This window comes from Ambystoma mexicanum, chromosome 1p (genome assembly GCF_040938575.1).
Source record: "Ambystoma mexicanum isolate Mex_15411 chromosome 1p, UKY_AmexF1_1, whole genome shotgun sequence".
NCBI classification, from domain to species: Eukaryota; Metazoa; Chordata; class Amphibia; order Caudata; family Ambystomatidae; genus Ambystoma; species Ambystoma mexicanum.
The window spans coordinates 942,511,421-942,535,738 of NC_090921.1; the positions used below are offsets into that span (position 1 = coordinate 942,511,421).

General features: G+C 45.8%; 1 protein-coding gene across 1 annotated transcript in view; it reads right to left on the bottom strand.

Annotated features, from left to right (window-relative positions):
• CMTM4 (CKLF like MARVEL transmembrane domain containing 4) overlaps positions 1-24,318 on the bottom strand; it is a 659,789-nt gene that overhangs the window by 380,774 nt on the left and 254,697 nt on the right. The window contains exon 2 of the mRNA XM_069653104.1: positions 23,976-24,152. Within this exon, the coding sequence (XP_069509205.1) occupies positions 23,976-24,152 (177 nt within the window). The remainder of the gene's footprint in view (positions 1-23,975; positions 24,153-24,318) is intronic.

Here is a 24,318-nt window from a genome sequence, read left to right on the forward strand (position 1 = left end):
GGCATTGAATTTAAGCTGAAACATTTTATCAACTGTGAGACCCCGTTTGTGGTTTATGTTTTAGCCTGTCCCTGCCGGAAATGGTACGTGGGATCCACCACGTGTGTTCTTAAGCTCCGCATCCTACAGCATCTCAGAGCTATTAAGAACTTTGACCCCACGTACCCCATGGCCAAACATTTTAGGCAGCAACATGACAGTGATGTCCATTTACTTACATTCTTTGCTGTCGCTCATGTACCGATTGACCCAAGGGGTGGTGATCGCACTCTAAAACTGAGACAGCTTGAAACCAGGTTTATTTTGGACTTTGATTCTAAATATCCTAACGGGCACAATGTGGACGAGGAGTTATATACTTTTGTGGGAACTTAATTATTTTAATTATTTTGTTCCTTTATGCATTTGCACAAATCTCCCCCGTTCATTTTTCTCTTGCTCAGTTTTATTTGATCTTGGTCTTTTGCTACTTGCACACTGCTTCCTGCTCTCTTCTCGTTTGTACTTATTTGTAAAAATGTTTTTTTGACCTGGCCTGGAATTGTTTATTGATTTTACTCTTATTTTTTATGTCATCCAACTCTTTTCATTGTTTAGTTGGTGAATTTTGGCTGTCTTCTCAAAATTTTTCTTTTGTGTTTAGGGGGTCTGAAGTTGGTGAGTACATGATTATATCTGTACTGTGAAAGTCTGGTGGTCGATATTGTTCCTCCATGGTATGATTGCTTGTACTTTTTCCATAATAAGCTCCAATATTGTGTCATGCACTTGCACTGTATGATTACTTAACCTTCTTCAACTAGGCTATGCTGCTAGAGTGACATGCCTTTGCACTTTATATAGCAGTTTACAACATGCTTTTATCCTAAAGGTTGTATTCACTGATTGCTAAATCCTCAATGAATAATGCACTTGCACTTTATGATTACTTAACCTTTTTAGATTAGGCTATGCTGCTAGAGTGATATGTTTACGATCTATTGCACTTGCACTTTAAATTGCAGCTTGCTGCATGTTTCATTACTGAGCATGCATTCACTGACTGTTCTTAAATCCCCCATGAATTGTTTATGCCTACCTTGTTGATTAGGCTACATAGGTAATGTGTTACGTCTACGGTCCAATGCACTAGCACTTTATATTGCAGTTTGCTATATGTTTTTATCGTGCAAGTTACATATAGGTTTGTCCAAGCTGTTTTCTACTCTGGGAGCATATATTACATACTGCCATGGTTAGCGAAGATATGCACTTGCATTTCATCCTTACACATTTATGTATTTAGACTTGCTTGCCACTGGCATGATTAGCTTTTAAGCTCTTATAGTAAAATATTTGTACCATGTCACAGCTACGGACTCTTTATTAATTCTAATTTTTGCTCATGTGTACTAATTCTTGTACAGCAATGTGTTTTGACATCCACTGTATTGTCTGACTTGTCTTTTTATCAACTTTCCGTTTCAGCATTTATAGTGTGGGATTTTAATGTGCTCTGTATTTTACTGTTGTATCTAAACTTGCACTCTCTATGGCTAAAGCAGCTTCTTGACCACACTTTAAAATGGCCGCTATGGTTTCATGCAAGGTTGTGAGCTTAGGTTGGTTGGCAACATGGAAGAAGGACCAGTCTACAATATTAACTTTCATTTTCAACACGTCCTCCTAACGTGATCAAGCGCTCAGGGAAGCGCGAAACGCGTCGTTAAGGACACTGCCTAGGCGTCCTGTATTGCTTGCTGTGTGTTTTTGCCATTTATTTTGTATTTTTTACCATTCATTAAACTCGACTTTTCCACTTATCTGGATTCGAGTTTTTCTTCATTTGTTGGGATTTACTGACCTACCGCCTGGAGTGCAGGTTTTTTCTATCCTCCATGTGTTTACATATATATATATATATATATATATATATATATATATATATATATATATATATATCATTAAGACATGGAGGAAGGAAAAAACCGCACTCCAAGCATGAGGTCTGCAGGTCCCAGTAAACAAAGTAGCAAACTCGAATCCAAGTGCCAGAAAAACGAGTTTAATAGATGGTTAAAAATAGTAGGCAAAAGACACACAGCAAACAAAACAGAACGCCAGGGCAGTGTCCTTAACGACGCGTTTCGCGCTTCTCCGAGCGCTTGATCATGTATATATATATATATATATATATATACACACACACACACACAACCATGCAATTGCCATAGCAGCTCAGCGTTTTCTCCAGTGTCGCACGCTCCCCTTTTCTGGGAACCTGTTCAATTACATACCTTGTCATTTACTCCCTTATAGGTTCCTAATTCTCACGCAGAACCACTGCACCTACATCCCCAATGCCGCAGGGACTCAGGCATGCCTGGTGTTTTCAGCTGCCCAATTGTGGGGTCACCGATTTGGCAGGGACCAGCACGCAGTTCACAGCCTCTCATTTTCAGAGACTGTTCTACTCAAACCCCTTTAGGTGAGGAATAGATATTTTATTTACTCCCACTCTCTGGGTTTTTTTTTTTTATTTATTTTTTTTTACATTTCTGTGTTTCACGCAAAACCTACCGTTTGATAAACCTTCTAGCAAGCTTGTTTTTTAGTAAATATGCATTTTCAAGCCTGCATAATTGCTAGTCTAGCCCAACATTCTTTCAAACTCAGTCCTTACCCTACTGGAAACAAAAGAACACAAAGGGAATCATAAATTTGCCCTGATGAAGGTGGAAACATAAAACCACCGAAACGCGAGAAAAGATAAGGGGGATTTGGCTTCCAGATCTTACTACTTTGGACACTTGGACAATTGTTCCCACTCCTGGGATCTATTAGAAAGTCTGGAAGCATATCATTATTTCGTTATTTTCTCATTCCTTTCTCTCCCCCTACACGCGTAGGCAAACCCAGTGGGGGTTTCCTCATAGAGCCCTGTAATAAAAAAAGAATTTTCGAAAAAATGAAAAAAACTCAAGGACTCTTTCAAATAAAGATGTACATACATATATAGCAGCAGGTACCAAAGACCCGATAGGTCTTATTACCTTTTCTAAATAATCAGACCCTTTCACAAGTTATTATATAGAATTGTTCCTATAAAATTGTTGCACTGGGTTTATGTTCACCTACACTTTTACTTTTATTACTTTCTTCATTAATGTTTCTTCACTTCATCATCTGGAACAACAGGATTGGAAAATGATGTAATTTTCTCTTTTCATTTATGTTTGTGTTCAAGAAGAATTTTTGGTTTAAATTTGATATTGAACATACTGCAACTGTTGTCTGTATTTCCTTATGCTATTCTGAGTGCAAAAGCATTACAAATTATATATTGGAAATGTTGTGTTGGATGTGGCAATTTCTTACATGAACCAGGTATCAACATGGTTACGACTAGGGGTTTGATTTGAGACAGGAAAACCCCAGTTGAAAGGTACTCCACTAACTGCAAGGTGTAGAGTACATCCTCTCTTGCAGCAATGTATTTTCATAGTATTTAGACCTTCTCCTTCTCAACCATATCCATATCCTTCTCAAGTGCTTGCTTCTTTGATTTAGCGAAGCCGTCCGTGGTTGGTTGATTAGCTTTGGCCGACTTACGGGGCATTCAGCCAGCTGCTTTCCACCACGTGGGTGACCAGCTCTCCACCGCCTGCCACTTGTCCCTTCAGGAGTTCTGGACTTAGTTGTCGCAATATGTGCCACCCTGGAGATCCCAAACATTGCCTAGCGGGGCCGAACCTCCACTGCCCTTCTGAGTGGGCCCAGCTCAGGTGATGACTTGGAGGATGGGTCTGTCTTCATATACTTCTCGCCCTTGTGGCGACACTGCATACTGTGACTTTGCGCTCCTGGACTAACTTCCTCGCACTTCTGTCCGCCTCCGGTGCCTGGCTCTTTGTTCTACTCACTGTCCACCGGTGTGGGTGATAATCATGTTAGTGTGTCTGTGTCTCCTGCTCCCAGCCAGCAGATCTACTATGTCTTGGCTGTGACTGCTGCTACACAAGCTCAGCCAAGGGCTCCTCTCAGGGATCCCACCCAAATCAGGTTTGTACCAACCCCATCTCCATTGATTCCGGTCTTCAGGTCGCCTGCTATCTCTTCCCCTGGCGCCCGTCAGCCCACTGCTTCGGTAGCTGCGCCCCCCCTGCTCAGGATCAAGTGTTCTGCGCCACAGACTGCGCCGGCCTAATGCAACTCAGACCTTGCCCCCTGAATCACCTTGCAGCCCAGGGTTCTATGTGCACTTAACCAATCGCCTCTCTCTTTCAAGGCTCTTGGTCCTCTTGTTCTTCCTCCTCAGCTCCTGCTTCGACTGGGCCGTCTGACTGTTTTCACCCCTGGGCCCAGGTTGTATTTTGGAGCATTCAGGGCCCTCTCCCTCTCATCTACAGTCCAAGTCCCTACTTCAAGGGGCAGCACTCCTCCAAGAGCCTGCACCTGTTTGTCAGGGCTCCTTCAACATTCCGCTGCAGCCGCCCAGTAGCTCCCCACACTGCTATCCGCTCCAGCTGCTGGCGAATCCAATGGGCTCAGCACAGGCACATCATCCGGCGCTGGGCCCTCAGCCATCCCAACAGGCCGCGCCAGTGCCTGGAAATCTTAAATGGGGGTGGAGGGGGTGGGGGAAATCGAATTTTCACAAGAATGCAAACACTGCGCTTGCATGGCTCGGACCTCTGTGCCCCCGTCCGGAGAGCGACAGCCATCTTCGCTCCTCTCCACGTAGCTTGCCGCACAGGGCACTTGCGTCCGTTTCACCTTCCTTTCGGTTTCCGTTTGTTACTACATTCCTCTGCACCTCACGGCCTTCACTGATGACATGTCTCACGGCTGCCACTCACTACGTCCTGTCCGTTAGCCAGCACCCTTAATTCCACAAAGGCCCATTCTGTGCCTTTGTTCACCTCATCTAGCACCGGCCATCTTGCGGTTAGACTACTCCAAAGGGGTACTCAGGGTCACACGGTGTATCTCCATCGCCTTTGTTCCACCTCACTCTCCACTTCACCCACGCACTCTCGAGAGGTTCGCACAAGTGCTCAGCCGCTTTGGAACCTCATATGTACTTGTATTTTCCTTCAGATCAGGTAGGATCAGGCAGGAGAGGTCACAGGAGCAGACATACTCCATCGGTCACGCCCCTTCAGTCCAAGAGTTCTTTGTCTGCAAGAAGTAGGGTGGAGGCTCAGGAAGTGTGAGTGGCCTAAGAGATTGCAAAATGATGGGTCTCATTTCCGGAATGTAGTTTTCTGGTCTACTCCAACTTCTCTACCTTATATCAATGAGACACCAATAGTTACCACCATGGTATGACCTCTAAATTGCCCCAACAGGAGTGACTTTGAAGCATGGTGATGACAAGCCTTGCCAGAGAGACCAAAATAAGCTTTTAGGGCTGGACCCAAATGGTTTGCTTTGGGTGAAAGCCAGCCACAGACAAGGATACAGAAAACCCTGACAATTGAATGATTCATTTGAAACAATGCTAGCTATAAAATGACGCTATAAAGGCTTCAGACAGCATAACTACATAGTCCAACATATCAAACCAGATATGCCTTATATGTATCAATCAAACTGCGTCCAGGAATAGGGAATGCACAATTATAAAAATTGCCCGTTTACTTTTTCCATTAACGCCAGCATGAAAAGCTCTGTGGGCACCTTCCTGAAGTAGTTATTCATTTTTCCTCCAATTTGAACGGTTTCTAAAAGTGAAGCCCCACTGCTGCTAAAATGCTGCTGACATACCAATTACACAGGCCCAGCAGCAATTATACACTGGGTGTCTTAAGTATGGCTACAAACCCACCAATACAAGCTTACAAAACAGAGCGCTGTCTGAAAGTGAGACTGTTTATTATATCTGACTTTCATGGTAGAATTAATTTACTAGAGCTCCTAAAATCTAGGCGAGTCTCCCAAGCCGATGGGAATCCGTCACAAAGAGGATCTTGGTTCATTGGGGGGGGGGGGGGGGTGGCAGGAGTCACAGCCGCAGTCAGCTTGGAACAAGATACCCCAGTTAGTAGGGGTGGCTGACGAGGCCTGAAGGGCTAAAGACGGAGGGCTCATTAGCGGACCAAGTGCTGTGGGATGAGTTCATACCAGTCTGATCCCTGTCTGTCATTTGCTGGCTATCTGTAACCAACCAAAAAGTAGCCGCCTTTTACCCCATTTATTTAAGAAATGCAAAAATGGAAATGCATAACAATCAAGCAGTTGAAGGAGGAACAGCATAAAAACAGGTTTAATCTGTGGAGTGCTTGCAGAGTACCTACTAACTGCTACCAACTACACAAGGTAGGTAGAGATGCTAGAGTCTCGTACAATAGATAAGTGCCTTCACTAAAATGGCAACTAATCTGGTAAAGTCTCTGGGGAATGAAGCATGGGACACATCTGTGGTCTCTGAAAAACCCTTTGGCTAACAAATCATCTTGACAGTAGTGCGTCCTGAGTGACCTAGCAAAAGTGCAAATTCATCCTCTTGAGTGGAGAACTTGACCGCCTTTTTCACATCGCTCCTTTTCCCAAAACCCCAATTTTGGTTCTTTTTGCGTGACGTTTTTGTGCCATGTTGAACTCTGCAAACAGATAAGCAAATGGCCCTCCGACGGACAGGAACTCTAAAAAAAATGCTGCTGCCTTAAACAGATGAGGTGCTCACCTCAATGGTAAAAGTCATCCACAATTGCATGACAACACTTTGGGTGCATAGTACGGAGAGGTGGGTATTGCCATCTGGAGGTTTTGTTGCTAAAAAATAAGCTGGTTAGCATAGATGACCGTCTGCTTTATCTACTGGACACACTTAAGTCACTATGGAACCCTGCTCCCACCTCCACCCACCCCGAACCCCCAATGAGGTCAATCACCTCCCGAACAAGTCAAGGCTTTTCTGTCTAGTTTTACAAAAATACACGGCTCATCTAGCTCTGACTCAGATGTTACTACCTTCCCCTGGACTACCCAGATGACTGGCCTACAGGGTACTTTTGATTTTGCCCATACAAGGTAAAGGCTGGTGGATCAAGCTGTTCTGCATCTCTTCCACATGTAGATCAGTCTATGGGTGGGTCTGCCAAGACCATACATCAAGTAGGGCCCGTGACATGGTCAAGTGCCCGTCTCTTTGGTTAGGGTTGGGGTGGCTAAGGGCACAGGATGCTGGGCAGTGTAAGTGTGTGGCGGTTTCCCCTACTCCATACCAGTCTTAAAGAGGAGTGAGAAGCCCCTATCCCTTTAAGGAAAGCTATAAGTGTGTATGGAACATCCAAGACACGAGCATGTTAGTGGTGCAACCATTACTGATCCAGGAGCACCATCTCCTACAAAGTGTGCTTACACGACATTCACAACCACTAACCAGGCAACACTGCAGCCGGAGGGGAAATGGTTTTTCAAGCCTTGCCCATAGAGCCAAAACCATAGCAGTATTACTATAACCGGAAGAGAATGTTGTCAGGAGTGGAGGGACTGCTCCCCGCATTAAGACAACAGGTGCGGTTAACCTCTGGGAAGGCATCATGAAGGACACCGACAACAGACTTAACATTCAAATAAAAAAGATGTATTAATGTGTAGGGATATCAGCAACCAACAAAATGGTGTTCAACAAAGTTTGTAGCAATGTCCCTCTCACAACTTTCTTTCAACGCCCCTCCTCAAGTATTAAGCAGTTCCAACAAAACTCCCAGGCTTGCCTTCAGTTCAAAATGATATAGCATTAACCAGTAATTGGGGTTCCCTTCCTCAAGCTCCAAAACACAGTTCAAAACACAAAATATCTTAAGACATTGTCCTCAAGTCAATCAGTCGTTCAACTCTCAGGGTTCCCTTCCCCAAGAATCACTTGCAATGATAATTTAATATAATGGCGTTTACAAGTTTTCTTAAAGTTCTGTGCCACTCTTGTGTCTTCTGTATAAGGTTAGTCTTTGTACAACAAAATGTCTTGGCTAAAAATGGCAGTTCGTTTTGGTTCACTTAATAAAGTTAATCTCCAAAGTTCCCTTCACTCTGGAGACTAACGTTCACTTGCTTTGTTAAAGTTCTTTTGACATTAAGGCTCAATGTGTATAGTTTGATTCATTTGTAGGTTCAACATGTATGGACTTTGACTGCAATTCAAGTTTCATTCACTTCTGAATTTGATACACAGTGGATTTTGTTAAATTGTAAAGCTTCATGATTAACAGTTTTCTTTCAGTGCGGTACTCAAATATATGAAGATGTTTTTGTTAAGCTTTGTTTTCGGTTTGGCATTCAAACATTGTGAAAGGTTTTCCCTTAAATGACTTTTTTTATATTCAATTCACAATGATATAACATGCCTTTGTAGTTTGCCTTTAAATATGCGCAGCACTCAGACTTTCGAAAACGTGCTTTCATTTACACACAACCACTCTGCAACAAAATATTCTCAGTTGTTCAAGGATTAATAAGTTTCATTGTTTGCTGGTTAGCAGGGATACGGACCAGAGACCTTTGAAAACGTGTCATCATTCACGTGACCATTCTGATACAATATAACCTTGCGCATAAGATCAAACACTTGCATACCAGGTTTCTGGTTGCTTAGTTGCGAGTTCCTGCAGCGCAGATCTCTCAGACTTTGAGTCTTTGCCTCAGGGCTCCGTCTCCTGCCCATCAGGCACTCCTGGGTCAGCTTCTGTCCCCAGGAGAACAAACACTTCGAAGAGCAGAAAAAGGGGCAGCCTCCTGCACAGCTCCCCTTTCAATGTTCATTCGGTTCCAGAGCCCCAGCTCCCGGGTTGTTCTTCTCTGAACAGTTGGCGTGCTCCACACGTACAGAACCCCACCACTTCTCTTGGCCTCTCTGCTCCTGCTCCACCTTCACTGCCACTGTTCCTCTCCTTGATTCTCTCCGATGGGCCTTTTTTACTTTTGCAGCCCTTTAATAGGCTGCAGGTGCGAATGCACAGTTAGCCCTGCCGGACCATCATTAAGGGGACATGCTTGACCTCTATTCTCAGCAGGCCCCTTCCTCGTCCTGGTAGTAGAGTGGTAAAAGCAACTGGTCTTCATTACTCCCGGTTCCCTCTTCTCATTACTTTTAGTAGTTAAATATGAGGCAGTCAGGGGAGTTGATTTATAATACACCATTAAGGCGGGGGAGGGGTTGGGTTGGTTATTAGTAGGAAAAGGGGAATGCCATGTCTCTCCCAAGGGCATCCCGCTCACAGTCCCCACAGACCCTCAACCCAGGTGTTTTTCCTCCCTTTGCCACCCAGAGGGCCAGGATCCAAGAGCAATGGCCTTTCCCTGGCCATCTGCGCAGAGGATCCACGGGGAATAGGAGTGAGAATACCCTCAGGATTCTCACACCACACATAGTGAATCCTTCATTCAGCGGACTGTCATACGCGGCCAGCCAGTGCAATGCTTGACCCGGGATGCAGAGCTCCCAGAGAACAGCCCCGCTACTGCAAGGAATACATTGGGGTGGCAGAGAGTGACAGCCATATTTCTGGAGATCTGGTCAAGTGAGTGGCAGACTTTATGAAGCTCACAACATTGGAGAAAGTGCAAATCATACACTCCTGTGCCTGCATGAAAAAATATTATACATTTCCCGCAACCCCCTCTTTTTTTCCTCTCTGCCCAACCCCCTCTCCCGTGGGATTTCAGCCCCAGCCACCTCCCACCACCCCCATCGCCCCACCCAAACCAAAACACATGCCTATACATAGACACACACACCAACATGCGCGCACCCGAGTTCGCAGTGTCTCACTCCCCACCCCCATCTTTCATAGAAGAACAAGTTACTTACCAATGGTAAAGTTCTTTCGAGTGGATATTTCTCCCTCATATTTGACATTTGTTGTCCAGCTCCAGCGGAATTCTTTTTTCAGCAGAGGGCGCTGTGCGTCGAGTCGATGTCCCTCGAAGGGCTCCGTCGAGGGGGAGGTCATCGAAGGATATATATATATATATATATATATATATCATGAGCAGCACCTGTTGGCCTCAGTTCTGTCCCCCCCCCCCTTGCAGTAGAGAAACCCATGAAACAAGGGAGTGACCGTACTCAGCCTTGATGGAACGGAAGCTGTAATAGGAAATTCTACTGAGGGATAGGATGGGAGGGCAATGAGTAATACGTGGGAAGAACATCCAGGTTGAAAGAACGTTACCATTGGCAAGTAACTTGTTCTTCAAATGGATTGTGTCCTCCCACATATTCCTCATCTTTGACAGACTCCCAACGCAGTGTTACGATTTGGCAGAGGGAGCAGAATTGAATGTATACATTTTCATGGATAGAATGAAGTACTTTCTTGCCAAAAGAATCATCCTGGCTAAGGGAATAATCCAGTTGATTATGTTTAGTCAACGTGTGTATGGAAGACCACGTTGCTGCTTCACAAATTGTCTTAATAGGAACGGCCCTCTGAAGGGCCATCGATGTAGCCATGTCCCTGGTGGAAGGAGCCCTTAAACTATCAGGAGTGTCTTTCCCTGCTAGCCTGTAGCATTCTGATATCGCAAGAATTATCCATCTAGATAAGGTCCATTTGGAAAAAGCCCGACCTAATTTATGTCCTGTGTAGCTTATGAAGACTGGATCGTCAATTTAGATATTCTGGAGATGTAAAAGCTCAACACTCTCTCCAAGGGTCCAATCTATGGAGTCTTTCCTCTTCCTTACTAGGATGAGGTGGAGGATAGAAGGAAGAACCATTTTCTGACTCAAATGAAAGTCTGAAAAGATTTTGGGACAAAAAAGAGGGATTGGCCCTTAAAACGACCTTGTCCTTGTGGAAAATGGTGAACAGTGGCTTGGGTGAAAGTGCCTGCAACTCGTTCACTCTACGGGCCTATGTCAGACCCATCAATAGGATTGTTTTAAAGGTTAACAACCTTAGCAGACATGCGTGCAGAGGTTAAAATGGAGCACACATCAGGAATTTCAAAACCAGATTAAGGTCCCAAACCGGAACCTGGAAAGGAGATTGAGGGAACGCATTTGTGAGCCCCTTTAGAAATTGAGTCACCAGTGGTATTTTGAAATAGGAGCATTCCTATAAGAGCGCGTAAAGATCGAAAGCGCCGCTAAGTAGCCTCTGATGGTACCTATCTGAAGGCCCATATTATCTAACGATAGAATAAAGGCCAAGACATTGAGAGTTTTACACAGAAAAGGATCAATCTTATTTTCCTTGAACCAGTTGCAAAACTTATTCCAGCGGCAATGGTACAAAGATTTTGTTGCTGGTCTTCTGGCCGAAAGCAACCCCTACATTACGTCATCTGGGAAATCCCAACCTTGTATCTCAGCCTTTCAGAAACCAAGCTGGACGGTTGAGAGTTTTGGCCTCTGGATGGAGAACCTGGCCCTCCCCTCGTGAGAGAAGGTCCTCTCTTTGTGGAAGACACATCAGAGGACAGATGAACATATCCAGAAGGTCCGGGTACCACGTCATCCTGGTCCAATCCGGAGCAATTAGGATCATGTGTTTGCCGAAACTGCTCAACATCCTGATTACACGAGGAATGACGGGGACCGGAGGAAACGCGTACAGGAGTGGAAACTCCCAGTCCACCACGAACTTGTCTCCTAGATCTCCTCTTGGGGGAAATTCCATGGAGCAATATAGTTCACACTTGCAGTTGACCCCGGTCACAAACAGATCTACTCAAGGGGTTCCCCAAAGGGTGAAGATCTCTTGAAAGACTACCTGAGCTAGTTCCCACTCGTGAGAGACTGTGCTCTGCCTGCTCAAAGCGTCTGCCACTGCGTTCTCTCCAGCTAGGTGAACTGCTGATAGGGGGGGGGATTCCTTCCTGAATTGCCCAGTACCAGAGCTGCATTGCCTCTCTGCACAGTTGTAGTGACCCTATGCCTCCCCTCTTGTTGAGGTAGTGCATGACCACTGTTTTGTCCGTCCTTATCAGGACATTCTTTCCCCGGACTGAGGGCAGGAAGGCTTTCAGCGCTAGTCTGATTGCCCTCAGCTACAAGAGATTGATGTGTAGTTTGGACTCGATGGAGACCAACGACCGCTGACTGTCAGATCATTGGCATGGGCTCCCCACCCCGTGAGTGAGGTGTCCGTCACTCCGGTCATCTCCGGCCATGGTTGCCAAAAGGGTTCTCCCTTCACGATATTGTCCTTGGAGGCCCACCACAGAAGATCCTGTGAGACACTGGATGGGACCTGAAGTTGGTCCAACATTTTTCCTGACAACTGGGACCACTGTGTCCTTAGAGCCAATTGAAGGGATCTCATTCTCAAACGGGCCTGTGGCATCAGAAAAATGCAGGATTCCATGAGCCAGAGCAACCTCAAAAAGTCGATGGCCGGTAGATTCTGTGTACACTGAAACTTGGTAACCATCTGAAGAATGCCTTGAGACCTCACCTCGGGTAACAAGCTCTTTCCCAAGGATGTGTCTAGTTCATCTATGATGTACTGGAGCTTTTGGGAAGGTGTCATGAGACGTCCTGTAATTGAGGGAGAAGCCGAATCTGTGAAGAGGGTGGCAGGTGACGATGATCGCGAACTTGTTCAGGAGAACACACCTTGATCAGTCAATCGTCCAGGTAGGGGTAGACTTGAATCCCCAGTCTCCTGAGATTCGCTGCCACCACCGCCATCAGTTTGGTGAAGACCCTTGGGGCGGAGGTCAGCCCGAATGGCAGAACTCGAAACTGAAAATGAGAACCGCCAACTGCAAACCTCAGTTATTTTCTGTGCTTGAAATGGATTGGCACATGAAAATAAGCATCCTGAAGGTCCAATGACACCAACCAATCCTTGAACTGGAGGGCCTGAAGGATCTGAGAAAGTGGGACCATCTTGAACTTGTCCTTCCTGAGGAAATTGTTCAAGTATCTGAAGTCCAAGATGGGTCTCAGTCCTCCATCCTTTTTGGAAATAAAAAAATATGGGGAGTACCATCCCTTGTTCCTCTCCACTACAGGTACGGGTTCTATAGCAGGGTTAAACGTTCCTGCACAAGGAGCGGATCCAAAGAGTGGTTGCCCGGTGGATTGTTCTGAGGTCTTATAAAAGGAAGCCAATAACCATGGGCTTTGGTTTCCCAAGCATCCAAAGTAATGTCTCGCCATTCTTGCAGATGCTAAGACGGTCTGCCCTCCGCCCCCACTAGTGAACTGTGGCTCAAGGCCTCCGAGAGGTTTTGTGGTGGCTGCTGCAGAGGCCAATGGTTAGGAGGCTGCTTGAACTGGCTTTTCACCTCTACCTCGTTCACCACAAGGAAATCTCATCTGGCCTCTGAATGGCCATTCCTCTCACCCTTCCAACTGAAGAGTAGTAGCGAAACGATCTACCCCTCCAAGGTTGCCCAATAGGACGAAAAGGCTGAGATTGCCTAATAGCGGTGCCTGAAGATGTGGCCGCCGCCTTTTAAGTCTGCAACTTCTCAAGGCCCTTGTCTGCCTTGTTTCCAAAAAGATGAGACCCGTCAAAAGGCATGTTGAGAAGTCTAGAGTGCACATCAAATGCAAGACCCAACTTCAACCACGCAAATCTGCACATTACAGTGCTGGTAGCCATGGATCTGCTGATGCTATCTTCAGACTTCAATCCTGATTGAAGGGACTCGCACATGGATTCTTTGCCGTCCTTAACAATAGCTAAGAAGCCATCTCGTTTCATCCCCTTCGGGATTGTGCTCTGCCGCCATGGAGATACAATGCCATATAGTGTGCGAAAATTTCACGGGGGCACAAGTGGAGTTGGCAGACTTCAGTGCCAGGCTCCCTGCAGAAAATACCTTCCTCACCCATCCAACTATGCATTTGTCGTCCCTATCTGCCTGTTTTGAAGTAGCCGTAGCTGCCTGCACCACCAGACTGAGTGGGGTGTTTCTACAGGTAGTCAGGACTGCTACTGGAAGGGCAGTATTTTTTCGTCAGGTTCTTGTCAACTACCGGATTAGACTCCAGAGTCTCCCAGTTCCCAGCCACCCTTTTTGTAGTGCCACATGAAAGGGCAAAATGGGATCAGTCAGAGGACCCTTGTCTAGAATGTCTGTAAGGTCGCCTTGGTCATAGGGTAATGAGCGTCTACTCCAACCCAAATACTCAACCACTTTTGACGTAAGCTGACAATAGGAAGAGTCAGCATGTTCCCCTGGCTCAGGCTTAAGTTCTGCGGAGTTATCAACTCCACTTGCTGTTTGCAAGTTTTCATATAAATCCTGCATTCTGCTTTCTTCAGAGATAAAGCTCTCTGGTACATTGGGTGTACCGTATTGTAACCCAAATGGTGCTTCCTCATTATCAGAATGCTCCTCCTCTTCAAAAATAGAAGTAAGACTTGAAAAAGTCCTTTAAGAGTGGTGCATAAACTTTGTCTGGTTTTTTAACTACAGGCTTCGACGTTGTTGAAGTTGTCGACATTTTCCTTGCCAACGTCGATTTTTGGAGGAGCGCTAGGCACAGACAGTGTGGCTGGCAAATGTGGCGCAGCCGGCGTCGCAGACTCCGTGCCGATGTCAACATCGAGTATTTGAGGCACATCGAAGGCCTGACAGGCGTCGAAGGCACCGCCAGCGTTGGAGGCAGTGTTGATATTTTTGAAGGGCACTCTACCATTTTCGAGGGAATCGTCAGATGAAGTCGAGGAAGGTGACCGTCGGTGCCTCCTCTTCTACTTTTTCAAAGACGAAGAAGAGTGGTGCGAACCACTCCTCCACCTACAGCGCTTGGCCTTCTTCCTCCAAGGAGAGACGTCCCTCTACTTGTCAGTCGAAGGCCTAGCGGTTCGGGCAGGTGACTTTTTGGGTATTTTTCCTACCTTAAGTTTCCCCTTCCGTTCCCTCAAGGCTTTACCCTTCATGGATTGGCACTTGGAACAAATCAGTGGTATCGTGGCTCTCCCCGACGCACCACAGGCAGATATGATGCAGGTCAGTAAGTGACATTTTCGAGTCAAAATCTCTGCATTTCTTAAAGCTGGACTTCAGCGTCGAAGAAGACCTATTATGATGTTTTTTGTAATGTATGTCACAAGATGAGGCACGCCGAATTTCACTCAAAGCATACACTAACGCGGAAAAACAGAACTGAAGCCAACAGCGCTGCATGTGCTATGTATATCCTTCGATGACATCACCCTCGACTGAGGCCTTTGAGGGACATCAAATCAACGCCATCGACGCACAGCGCCCTTTGACAAAAAAAACTCTGAAGCAACTGGACAAATGGCAAAGATGAGGAATACGTGGGAGGACACAATCCATTCGAAAGGGGATATCTCAATCATGGGTAGTGGAAAGAGGCATATCTGTAGGGGGATGAGCTTGTGCTTCCATTTTTCATTATAATTTGTTCTTTACCAGGTCTTTTTTTTAAGAAAAGTAAAGCTGTCGGGCACAGTGATTTATTTTCACTTATCGTGCAATTACTGAGGCAGAAAATCACTTGAAACGAACTCCGATGATTATTGCATTGTGATGTATGTTAACTCTGTATTGAAGAAATAGAAAAATCGATGGATTAACAAAGATTTATCTCATGAAAGTTTGCTGGCGGCTCACTAGCTGCAGCACCCAAAGAACGTGATAAATCTTTGGATGTTGCAGCTATATTTTGGCAGAGAACAGATACATTAGTGACTAATCTAGAGGAGAGGGTGAAGGTGTGCCACGAGGAAAGAGAAGGCATGAAATGTGGCTTTGAAGTGTGCATGGCAAGGGAGAGGAGAGTAAACGGGCAGCAGATGGGGTGGCAACTATTTGACACAGAGCGAAAATGACAGATGGAGATTGGGGTATATGTTCACTTTACACAAGTTCTGAGATTCATCCAGAACTGGTCCCAGAGCAACTAACTTTCTACATAACTGATCATGGGGGTCTATCAGCACCTGACAGACAAATAAACAGGAAGTTTTAGAAATTGTCAGCCTCTTTATGTTTATGTTTGCTTATATTGCACCGGAGCCCACAGGCATCAGGGCGCAGAACACAAAAAACAAGAAACAATACAAGAATAATGTTTTGAGATTTTTCCTAAAGACGGAGATATTTACTCCCCGACGCATATCCAATGGGAGTTTATTCCACATCACTGCAGCCTGTGAAGTGAAACAGCGTCTGTTACCTCGGACTCTATTGCATCTTGGCTGGGTCAGACGCATTGAATTCTTAGACCGAGTGGCTTTTGTGATGTGTTCTACAACCAGTCTTTCCTGTAAATATTGCGGTGCTGTTCTATACAAGCACTTATGAACAGTGGTGTTTAATTTAAAACATTCTGACATCCATTGGGAGCCAGTGAAGCTCTCTCCTGTGTAAAGATACAGGGTCCCGCCTTGTAGTGCCCTTTATGATTTGGACTGCATCGTTCTTTAAGACCTGGAGCTTTCTGATGCATCCCTCGTTAGTTCCAGCAAGAAGGGCACTACAATAATTCAACCTTGGCATGATCACCGCTCTTACCAGTGTTGTACAATTTACTGCCGATAAATGCAGCTTCACCAATCACAGTAGCCTTAAATGGTATTGGGCCTTCTGAACTACACCATTTACATGGGCTGCAGCACTCAATGATGATTCCAAGATCACTCCCAAGGTCTTTACCCTAGGGACAACTTTAAACATAGTGACCTTGTATCGTGAAGCCCTCATACATAGTTTAGTGCGTGCCTGTGATGTGCCAAAGATCAGGAACTCAGTTTTATTCACATTTAGGCATAGGCCATTTGTTATCATCCAAACCTGGGTGGCCTCATACACTATGTTTCCAGATCCTTCTTGTAATCCCCACACAACTCTATGATGAGCTGGGTATCGGCATAATTTGAAAAAGGCACTCCAAATGCATCCAAAACATCACAGAGTACAGCAAAATGTATTAAAAAGAACAGTAGAGGCATGCCCCTTGTGAAACGCTGCATCGAATTAGCTCTGACACTGCGCATACCTGGCCCAAAACTAATTTTACCTCCGATCCACAAAAAAGGACCTAATCCAATCAATGGCTCCACTAGAACACCCTCCATGAAATAGCTTAGATAGTATTTTTTCTTGGTCTACAAGGTCGAAGGCTGCCGATAGATCCAATAACATTGGCAGCCCCGACTTGCTCCTATCTAGAATATTTAGCATTTCTGAATGCAGATTCAGGAGGGTGGTTTCTGTACCATGGGCAGATCTAAAGCCTGAATGTTTAGGGTGGAGACTTTTATGACTTTCCACATGTTATTTCAACTGTATAGTTGCAAGTCTGTCTACCAATTTTAAGAAAAAAGGTACATTAGTTATGGGCCTTAAATTAGTACTGTTTATGGTCCAGGCCAGGTTTTTTTTATTTTTTATTTTATTTTTATTTTTTTTATCAACGGGGTGACAGTCACTTTCTTCACAAGTGTTGTGAAGTTCTTGTGAATAAATGTGGCATTAGCAAAACGTAGGAGGGGGAAAAGCTTTCCCAATGTTCCAAAACAATATTTGCTGGGATAATATCCTCCAGACAAGTAGTGGGAAGCATTGCTGTAAGGACCTTCTCTAGCTCGCTTTTTGTAATAGTTTTATAGGAAAAGTCTGAAGTAATAGAACATCTAGATGCTCCTGCTGTTGTAGGCACAGATTTGGATGAAAGAGCAGCTACGTTTTTTGCAATATTATCTTGATCTGTTTTAACTTTATCCGAGAAAGCTCTTTGAACTCACTCAGAATCCTCTTGGGTGGGCTCTACCTTTTTACTTTGTGCCTGAGGTTTTTCCAAATTCCTAAGGACTTCAAATAGTTTCTTTGACTCATTTTTCACGTTTAGAATTTGTGAGTTAAATTAATCTTGTTTGGCTTTGAAAATGTTAACGATACATTTTTACTGTTTCCACTTATTTTTACTCTCTGGTGTCCATAATGTTATCCAATTCCTTTCTGCTTTTCTTTTTATCTGCTTAGATGTAGCCAAATTCGGTGTATACCATTTTTTGCCTATTGAATTTCTCTCTGACAATCTTGGATTTTAAAAGGGCTATCTTATCCAATAGCTTAGTAAGACTCTGTTCATAATATAATGCTAGCGAGTCAGGAGTGTCTTCGTCAGCAGTATCAGCCATACGTTCCCTGAGGCAACATTCCAAGTCAATTGCCTTGATGTTTAGGTTCCGGCTAGTGACTTTTTTGTAGCGTTTTGTCTTTGTATAAGTAAGGTAGGAGGATGGACATCAAAACGTAACAAAAAAGTGGTCCGACCAAATACAAGGTGGTGTATTTAAGGTAGCAGCAGGTATTTACAGTAAATGTGTTTATTTCTTATTAAAAAAGGCACATGTAAGGCTGCTCATCAGGTAAGGATGGGGCCAAGGATGAACAGGCGTGAAGGTAAAGACTGAAAGCTGATTTTCACACTAGTATAGAGAAACCCCTCAACGCTCACACCAGAAAAAATACAACCCACTAGGGAAAAGGGTTCAGCACACCTCTTGCTAGGAGAACAGGGTTTATTCTCATAAAAAGACAAATATGCGATAGCAAGGAACTCTGCTGACACGGAGCGCTCTGATGAAAACACACACGATAGCTTATAAAAGAAGAAAAGCGTCACAACTGACATACGTCACAGAGTACAAATTCACATAGCTGGTTGGTGCGACCCTAAAATAGGCAACCTGCTCCATATGGAATGCCAGGTCATTGGTCCCAGCTTCTCCTGTCCGTCCACATGCAGTTCTTCTCACCACATCATCGGGTGCAGGGCCCTTTAATTGGCAAGTGTGCAACTCGTAGCATGCCCCATCTGTGGCCTAACATGCCCCTGGTACTGCAGACATTGGCGCAGATGCTACTCGAGTGCACCCTATCTTCCAAACCCGAACTATCACAGACGGGTCGGCGCCGTTCTAGTTCTTCCCACCCCACGCTTTAATTTGTTACTTTCCCTCCCTGGCACCTTGCAGCACAAATCACAGGGGTCGTGGATATTCTATGGATGCTGTAACAGTTTTATGGTCGGTGGTCTTGGGCTGGCTGATACTTTCGAATGTTGGGGTCTTGGGACAGGGCATCTGGGCGCTATAACTTAGGGTTTGGGCTGAGGTGGGTTAGAGGCCTGTGCCCTCCTTCTCGTGGGATAACTGCTCAGTGGGAGCTCTCAGCCCCCTCATGGCCTTTCAGTCCACATTCTTTCAGGGTTACACGTGCTAAGAGTATTCATTTTTTATTTTATTGTTCATCTATAACAGGGGTGCACAACTGATTTTGACAGAGGGTCAAAAGTACCTTACATGATGGCTATAGTGGGCCGAAAAGTAAATGTGGGTGGGGCGGAAGGCGCTGCGGCGCGTGGCATGGCAGGAGGCTTTCTCAACCCCCAATTATTAAACACATGGAAAAAGAATTGGTTTTTGAGGTGTAATGATTTTTATTTGTATTTCAAACTTACATTTTGTACTACACATTTTCCATTGTTATCATTTATTTCTATTTAGTTATTGCATATCGTCTGTTTAATTATATATATTTTATTGACCCTTGATTGGACATTCCGTTATTTTGGACTGCTATACTTTGCTGTTTGGGTTGCCCAAGAGGAGTATGGCCTTCGTTGAGTCAGGTTTCCACAAAAAGCAAAGGATTTTCTTCTCCTAACTGTGCCTGTTTTAGCTTTATTATTGGGTTCTCGCTTGGGGTCCGACACCATGCACCATGGTTCCCACCCCCAACAAAACACTATCCCCCATGGCACCCACCCCTCAGCCAAACACTATCCCCCATGGCCCCCACCCCTCAACCAAACCCTATGCCCCATGGCCCCCAGTCCCCAACCAAACACTATCCCCCATGGCCCGTACCCCCCAACCAAACACTATCCCCCATGGCCCGTACCCCCCAACCAAACACTATGCCCCATGGCCCGTACCCCCCAACCAAACACTATGCCCCATGGCCCGTACCCCCCAACCAAACACTATGCCCCATGGCCCGTACCCCCCAACCAAACACTATGCCCCATGGCCCCCACTCCTCAACCAAACACTATGCCCCATGGCCCCCACTCCTCAACCAAACACTATGCCCCAGGGCCCCCAACCAAACACTATGCCCCAGGGCCCCCAAACAAACACTATGCCCCAGGGCCCCCAAACAAACACTATGCCCCAGGGCCCCCAAACAAACACTATGCCCCAGGGCCCCCACTCCTCAACCAAACACTATGCCCCAGGGCCCCCAACCAAACACTATGCCCCAGGGCCCCCAACCAAACACTATGCCCCAGGGCCCCCAAACAAACACTATGCCCCATTGCCCCCAACCAAACACTATGCCCCATGGCCCCCACCCCTCAACCAAACACTATGCCCCATGGCCCCCACTCACCAAACAAACACTATGCTCCATGACCTCCACCCCTCAACCAAACACTATGCCCCATGGCCCCCACCCCATGCACCCATACAGACCCGAACCCCCATCCCCCAACTCAGCACACAAACTCACAAGCATACACCAATACACTATGCACCCATACAGACACGAACCCCCCCACCCCTGCATCTCAACACACACTGCGCAGACATACAAATACAAACACCCATACAGACCTGACACCCCCCCACCCCTGCATCTCAACACACACTGCGCAGACATACAAATACAAACACCCATACAGACCTGACACCACCCCCACCCCTGCATCTCAACACACACTGCGCAGACATACAAATACAAACACCCATACAGACCTGACACCCCCCCCACCCCTGCATCTCAACACACACTGCGCAGACATACAAATACAAACACCCATACAGACCTGACACCCCCCCCACCCCTGCATCTCAACACACACTGCGCAGACATACAAATACAAACACCCATACAGACCTGACACCCCCCCACCCCTGCATCTCAACACACACTGCGCAGACATACAAATACAAACACCCATACAGACCCGACACACCCCCCACCCCTGCATCTCAACACACACTGGGCAGACATACAAATACAAACACCCATACAGACCCAACACACCCCCCCTACCCCCGCATCTCAACACACTGGGCAGACATACAAATACAAACACCCATACAGACCCAACACACCCCAAACCCCCCACCCCCGCATCTCAACATACATACAAAAACAAAAAACACAGTCAGGACGGACCCGAGACAGACAGAGACAAACATACAGCCCCCCCACCATGTACTTACCAGACGTGCTGGAACGCTGGCGAGGCTTCTGGCACTACGGCTGGCGTGGGCCTGACAAGGCTGAAATGCCTTCCGGCATCAAGCCGTGCTGGCACTTCATTGGTGCAGCACACACGCACTACGTGGCTCGTAGGAGCTGCGTGGTTCGTGTGCACTGAACCAATGACGGCCAGTGTTTTGTCCGGCCCAGAAGACAACAAAGACTTTCCTAATGGAGGGCGGCCGATGCTGCTTGCGGGCCGCCCTCCATTAAGAAAGTCTTTGTTCCTCGCGGACCGGACAAAATGGCATGGCGGGCCGCAACTAGCCCGCGGGCCTTGAGTTGTGCACCAGTGATCTATAATGTGCTTAATACCAGCAAGTGGTTTCTAAGCGTGGGATCAGGATTCACACCCGTGTTGCGTGGCATTGTCTTGCTTCCAAGACAAACGCATTGCACCCGAGCGATGCTAACACAATAAGAAGTTTATGGATCCCTGCGGAGTTGGCCTTACCCACTACTGCCCAGGCTGCATCCCGCTCCTGCGTTCACACATTTACCTCTATGTTGTGTGCCTGGGCCTACAGTGCTGGCTGCAGAACAGTCCTCTATTTCAAAGTGGCTGCCATTTTCTAAGATGGCGTTGCACGTCTAGTACAATATACACCCAGTCTTATTATAACCTACCCATAATGCAGCTTCTATCGGCACCCTCCTCCCCCGTATAACCTCCCAAAGCATTTATAACACGGTTTTAGGCCTCTGCCGCATTCAGAACCTCTTGGGAGCCTGGGACGATCGCCCCCGCTTCCCAACACTAGACGTGGGCAATGGTAGATGAAGACAACTTGAAAATGTTAATGCACTCAATCCCTAACAAATCTGCCCCCGATTGAAGCTTAAAGGTAGCAGTAAATAACCCTGGAAGGCATACGTCCTTCAACTCCTCCTTACTACTGTTTATTTCTCCTTTCTATTGTACATACAGCAAGAGAAGTTTACTTTTTCAGTCTGACGTTTCCACAAAATCATGGTATTGATTATCTATTTCAAATTCTTATATACAGCGATGCCTGCCCTTAGGCCTCAGAGCACGCACACATAGTAGACAAAGCAGAGCATAGCAAAAGGGTATTAGTCTGAAGGTCAGAGAAAAAGGAGAATCGAGTCATACTGAATTAATCAGTCGGTCGGGTGAAAAGCAGCGTTTTCAGCTTTTTCTTAAACACTACTGTTGTCGGTATGGCTCTAAGACAATACTGCAATAGATTCCAAGCATTGGGGCTCTGAACATTGAAACTACACTCGCCCGCTTTAGCGAGTTGAAATCTGGGTTGAACTAGCTTCAGCTGGTTCTGTGACCTGAGAGTACGGACCGGAGCATAGGGGTGGAGATTGGAGGCAAGGTATTTGGGGAGCCAGATTCGAGAAATATTTGTGGGTTAGGATAAGGATTTTGGGTGTTATTCTGTGTTTCACTGGCAACCAGTTCAGCTCCCACCTAGATGCAGTGATATTGGCCCGTCCTGACAGATCAAGAATGGCACAAACTGCTCCTTTCTGCTCCACCTGAAGGGAGGAAAAAGTCTGCGAGCAGCCACTCAGGAGACTGTTGCAATATTCCAACTGAGAGTTAATGAGAATGGTAGCGAGTGTTCCGAGGTTTTCATGGGATAAAAAAAAGTCAGATATTGCAAAGAAGTGTATTAATCATGCCACAGGAGGGTCTGATCTGAGCAACGTGTTGATTCATGGAAAGCTCAGCATTTAAGACAACACCCAGAGTCTTGACCTTCGCCAAAGGAATTGTGGTGCCAAGAATGAGAAAGCTCTTATATTCAGGGGAGAGAAATTTCAATTTAGAGCTAGAGGCGACAATCATGAGCTCAGTCCTTTGATCATTCAGGGCAAGAGAATTAGAAGCCATTCAAGCATGGATTGAGGAATAGATATACTTGAGATATGTCAAGTCATCAGCCCAAGTACCTGAAAGTTTTAGGACAACCTGGGTGTCATCGGCATAGTTCATGTACTAGACACCCAGGCTGTTGAGCAGTCTCAGAAAAGGAATGATATAAATGTTGAATAGAGAAGGGGAGAGGCACAGCCCCTGTGGGACGTCGCATGTAATCGGGGTGGGATTGGGGAAGACCTCGCCAACGTTCACTCTTGTGTTCATAGGACTTTAAAAAGGAAGAGATCTATCGAGTTGCCTCAGAGGAGCATCCAACTATAGAGCAAAGTCTCTCCTCAAGCAGTGTATGATCAACAAGATCAAAGGCAGAGGATAAGTCCAACAGCATCAAGACTGTTGGTTGCCCAAGATCAATGCTGTGAAGAAGGTTTGCCTTTAGATCTAACATGGCAGTTTTGGTTCCATGTCCAGTTCTAAATCCTGACTGGTGTGTCAGAAGAATATCATTCCCTTCAACAAAGTTCTTAAATTGGATATAGGCAACTTTATCCAAAAATTTTAACAAAAAGTGAACATTTGTGATAGGGCGATAATGGTCTACGGAAAAAGGATTGAGATTCTCCTTCTTTAAAAGAGGGGTGACCCAAGCCTCCTTCAAGAACAGTGGAACACAACCTTCTGTGACGGAGAGGTAGATGAATTTAGTAACCCACAGACATCCATACATTTAATAACAAAGCTGAAGGGACATACAAACATATGTGTACATGTGAAACACAAACTGTGCTCATAAATAGGTGAGCAACGGGGCGGGGGAGCACAAGTAACCATGGTTCATCAATCCTAATGTAAGCGACTACCAAAAGGTCTGCAGAATTGGCTTTTTGATTGAAGGGTAGAATCGGATGCAACTTACAGTTAAATTCCAGTTGATTTGTAGCATTCGCATATGGAGGTTGAGGCTGAAAATTAGGAGCAGTGCTCCAGTCACCACGCACGCACTGCAGCTCACGAACTCAAAGAAGTACAAGGCTTCGCAAGGGGAGCATTGCATGATGGTCTCTATGCAGATGAATGCCAGCAGGGCCAAAACCTAGAGGAAAGGAGGGACAACTATAAATGCATTGACCCACGTGTTACACTGCCAATATACCACGAATCAAGATTATACAACAACGACTTCACAAAACACACAACATGCAGAACAATGAAAAGACAAAGGAGGAAGAATGGCTAATGTAAACATGCCCTGACGTCCG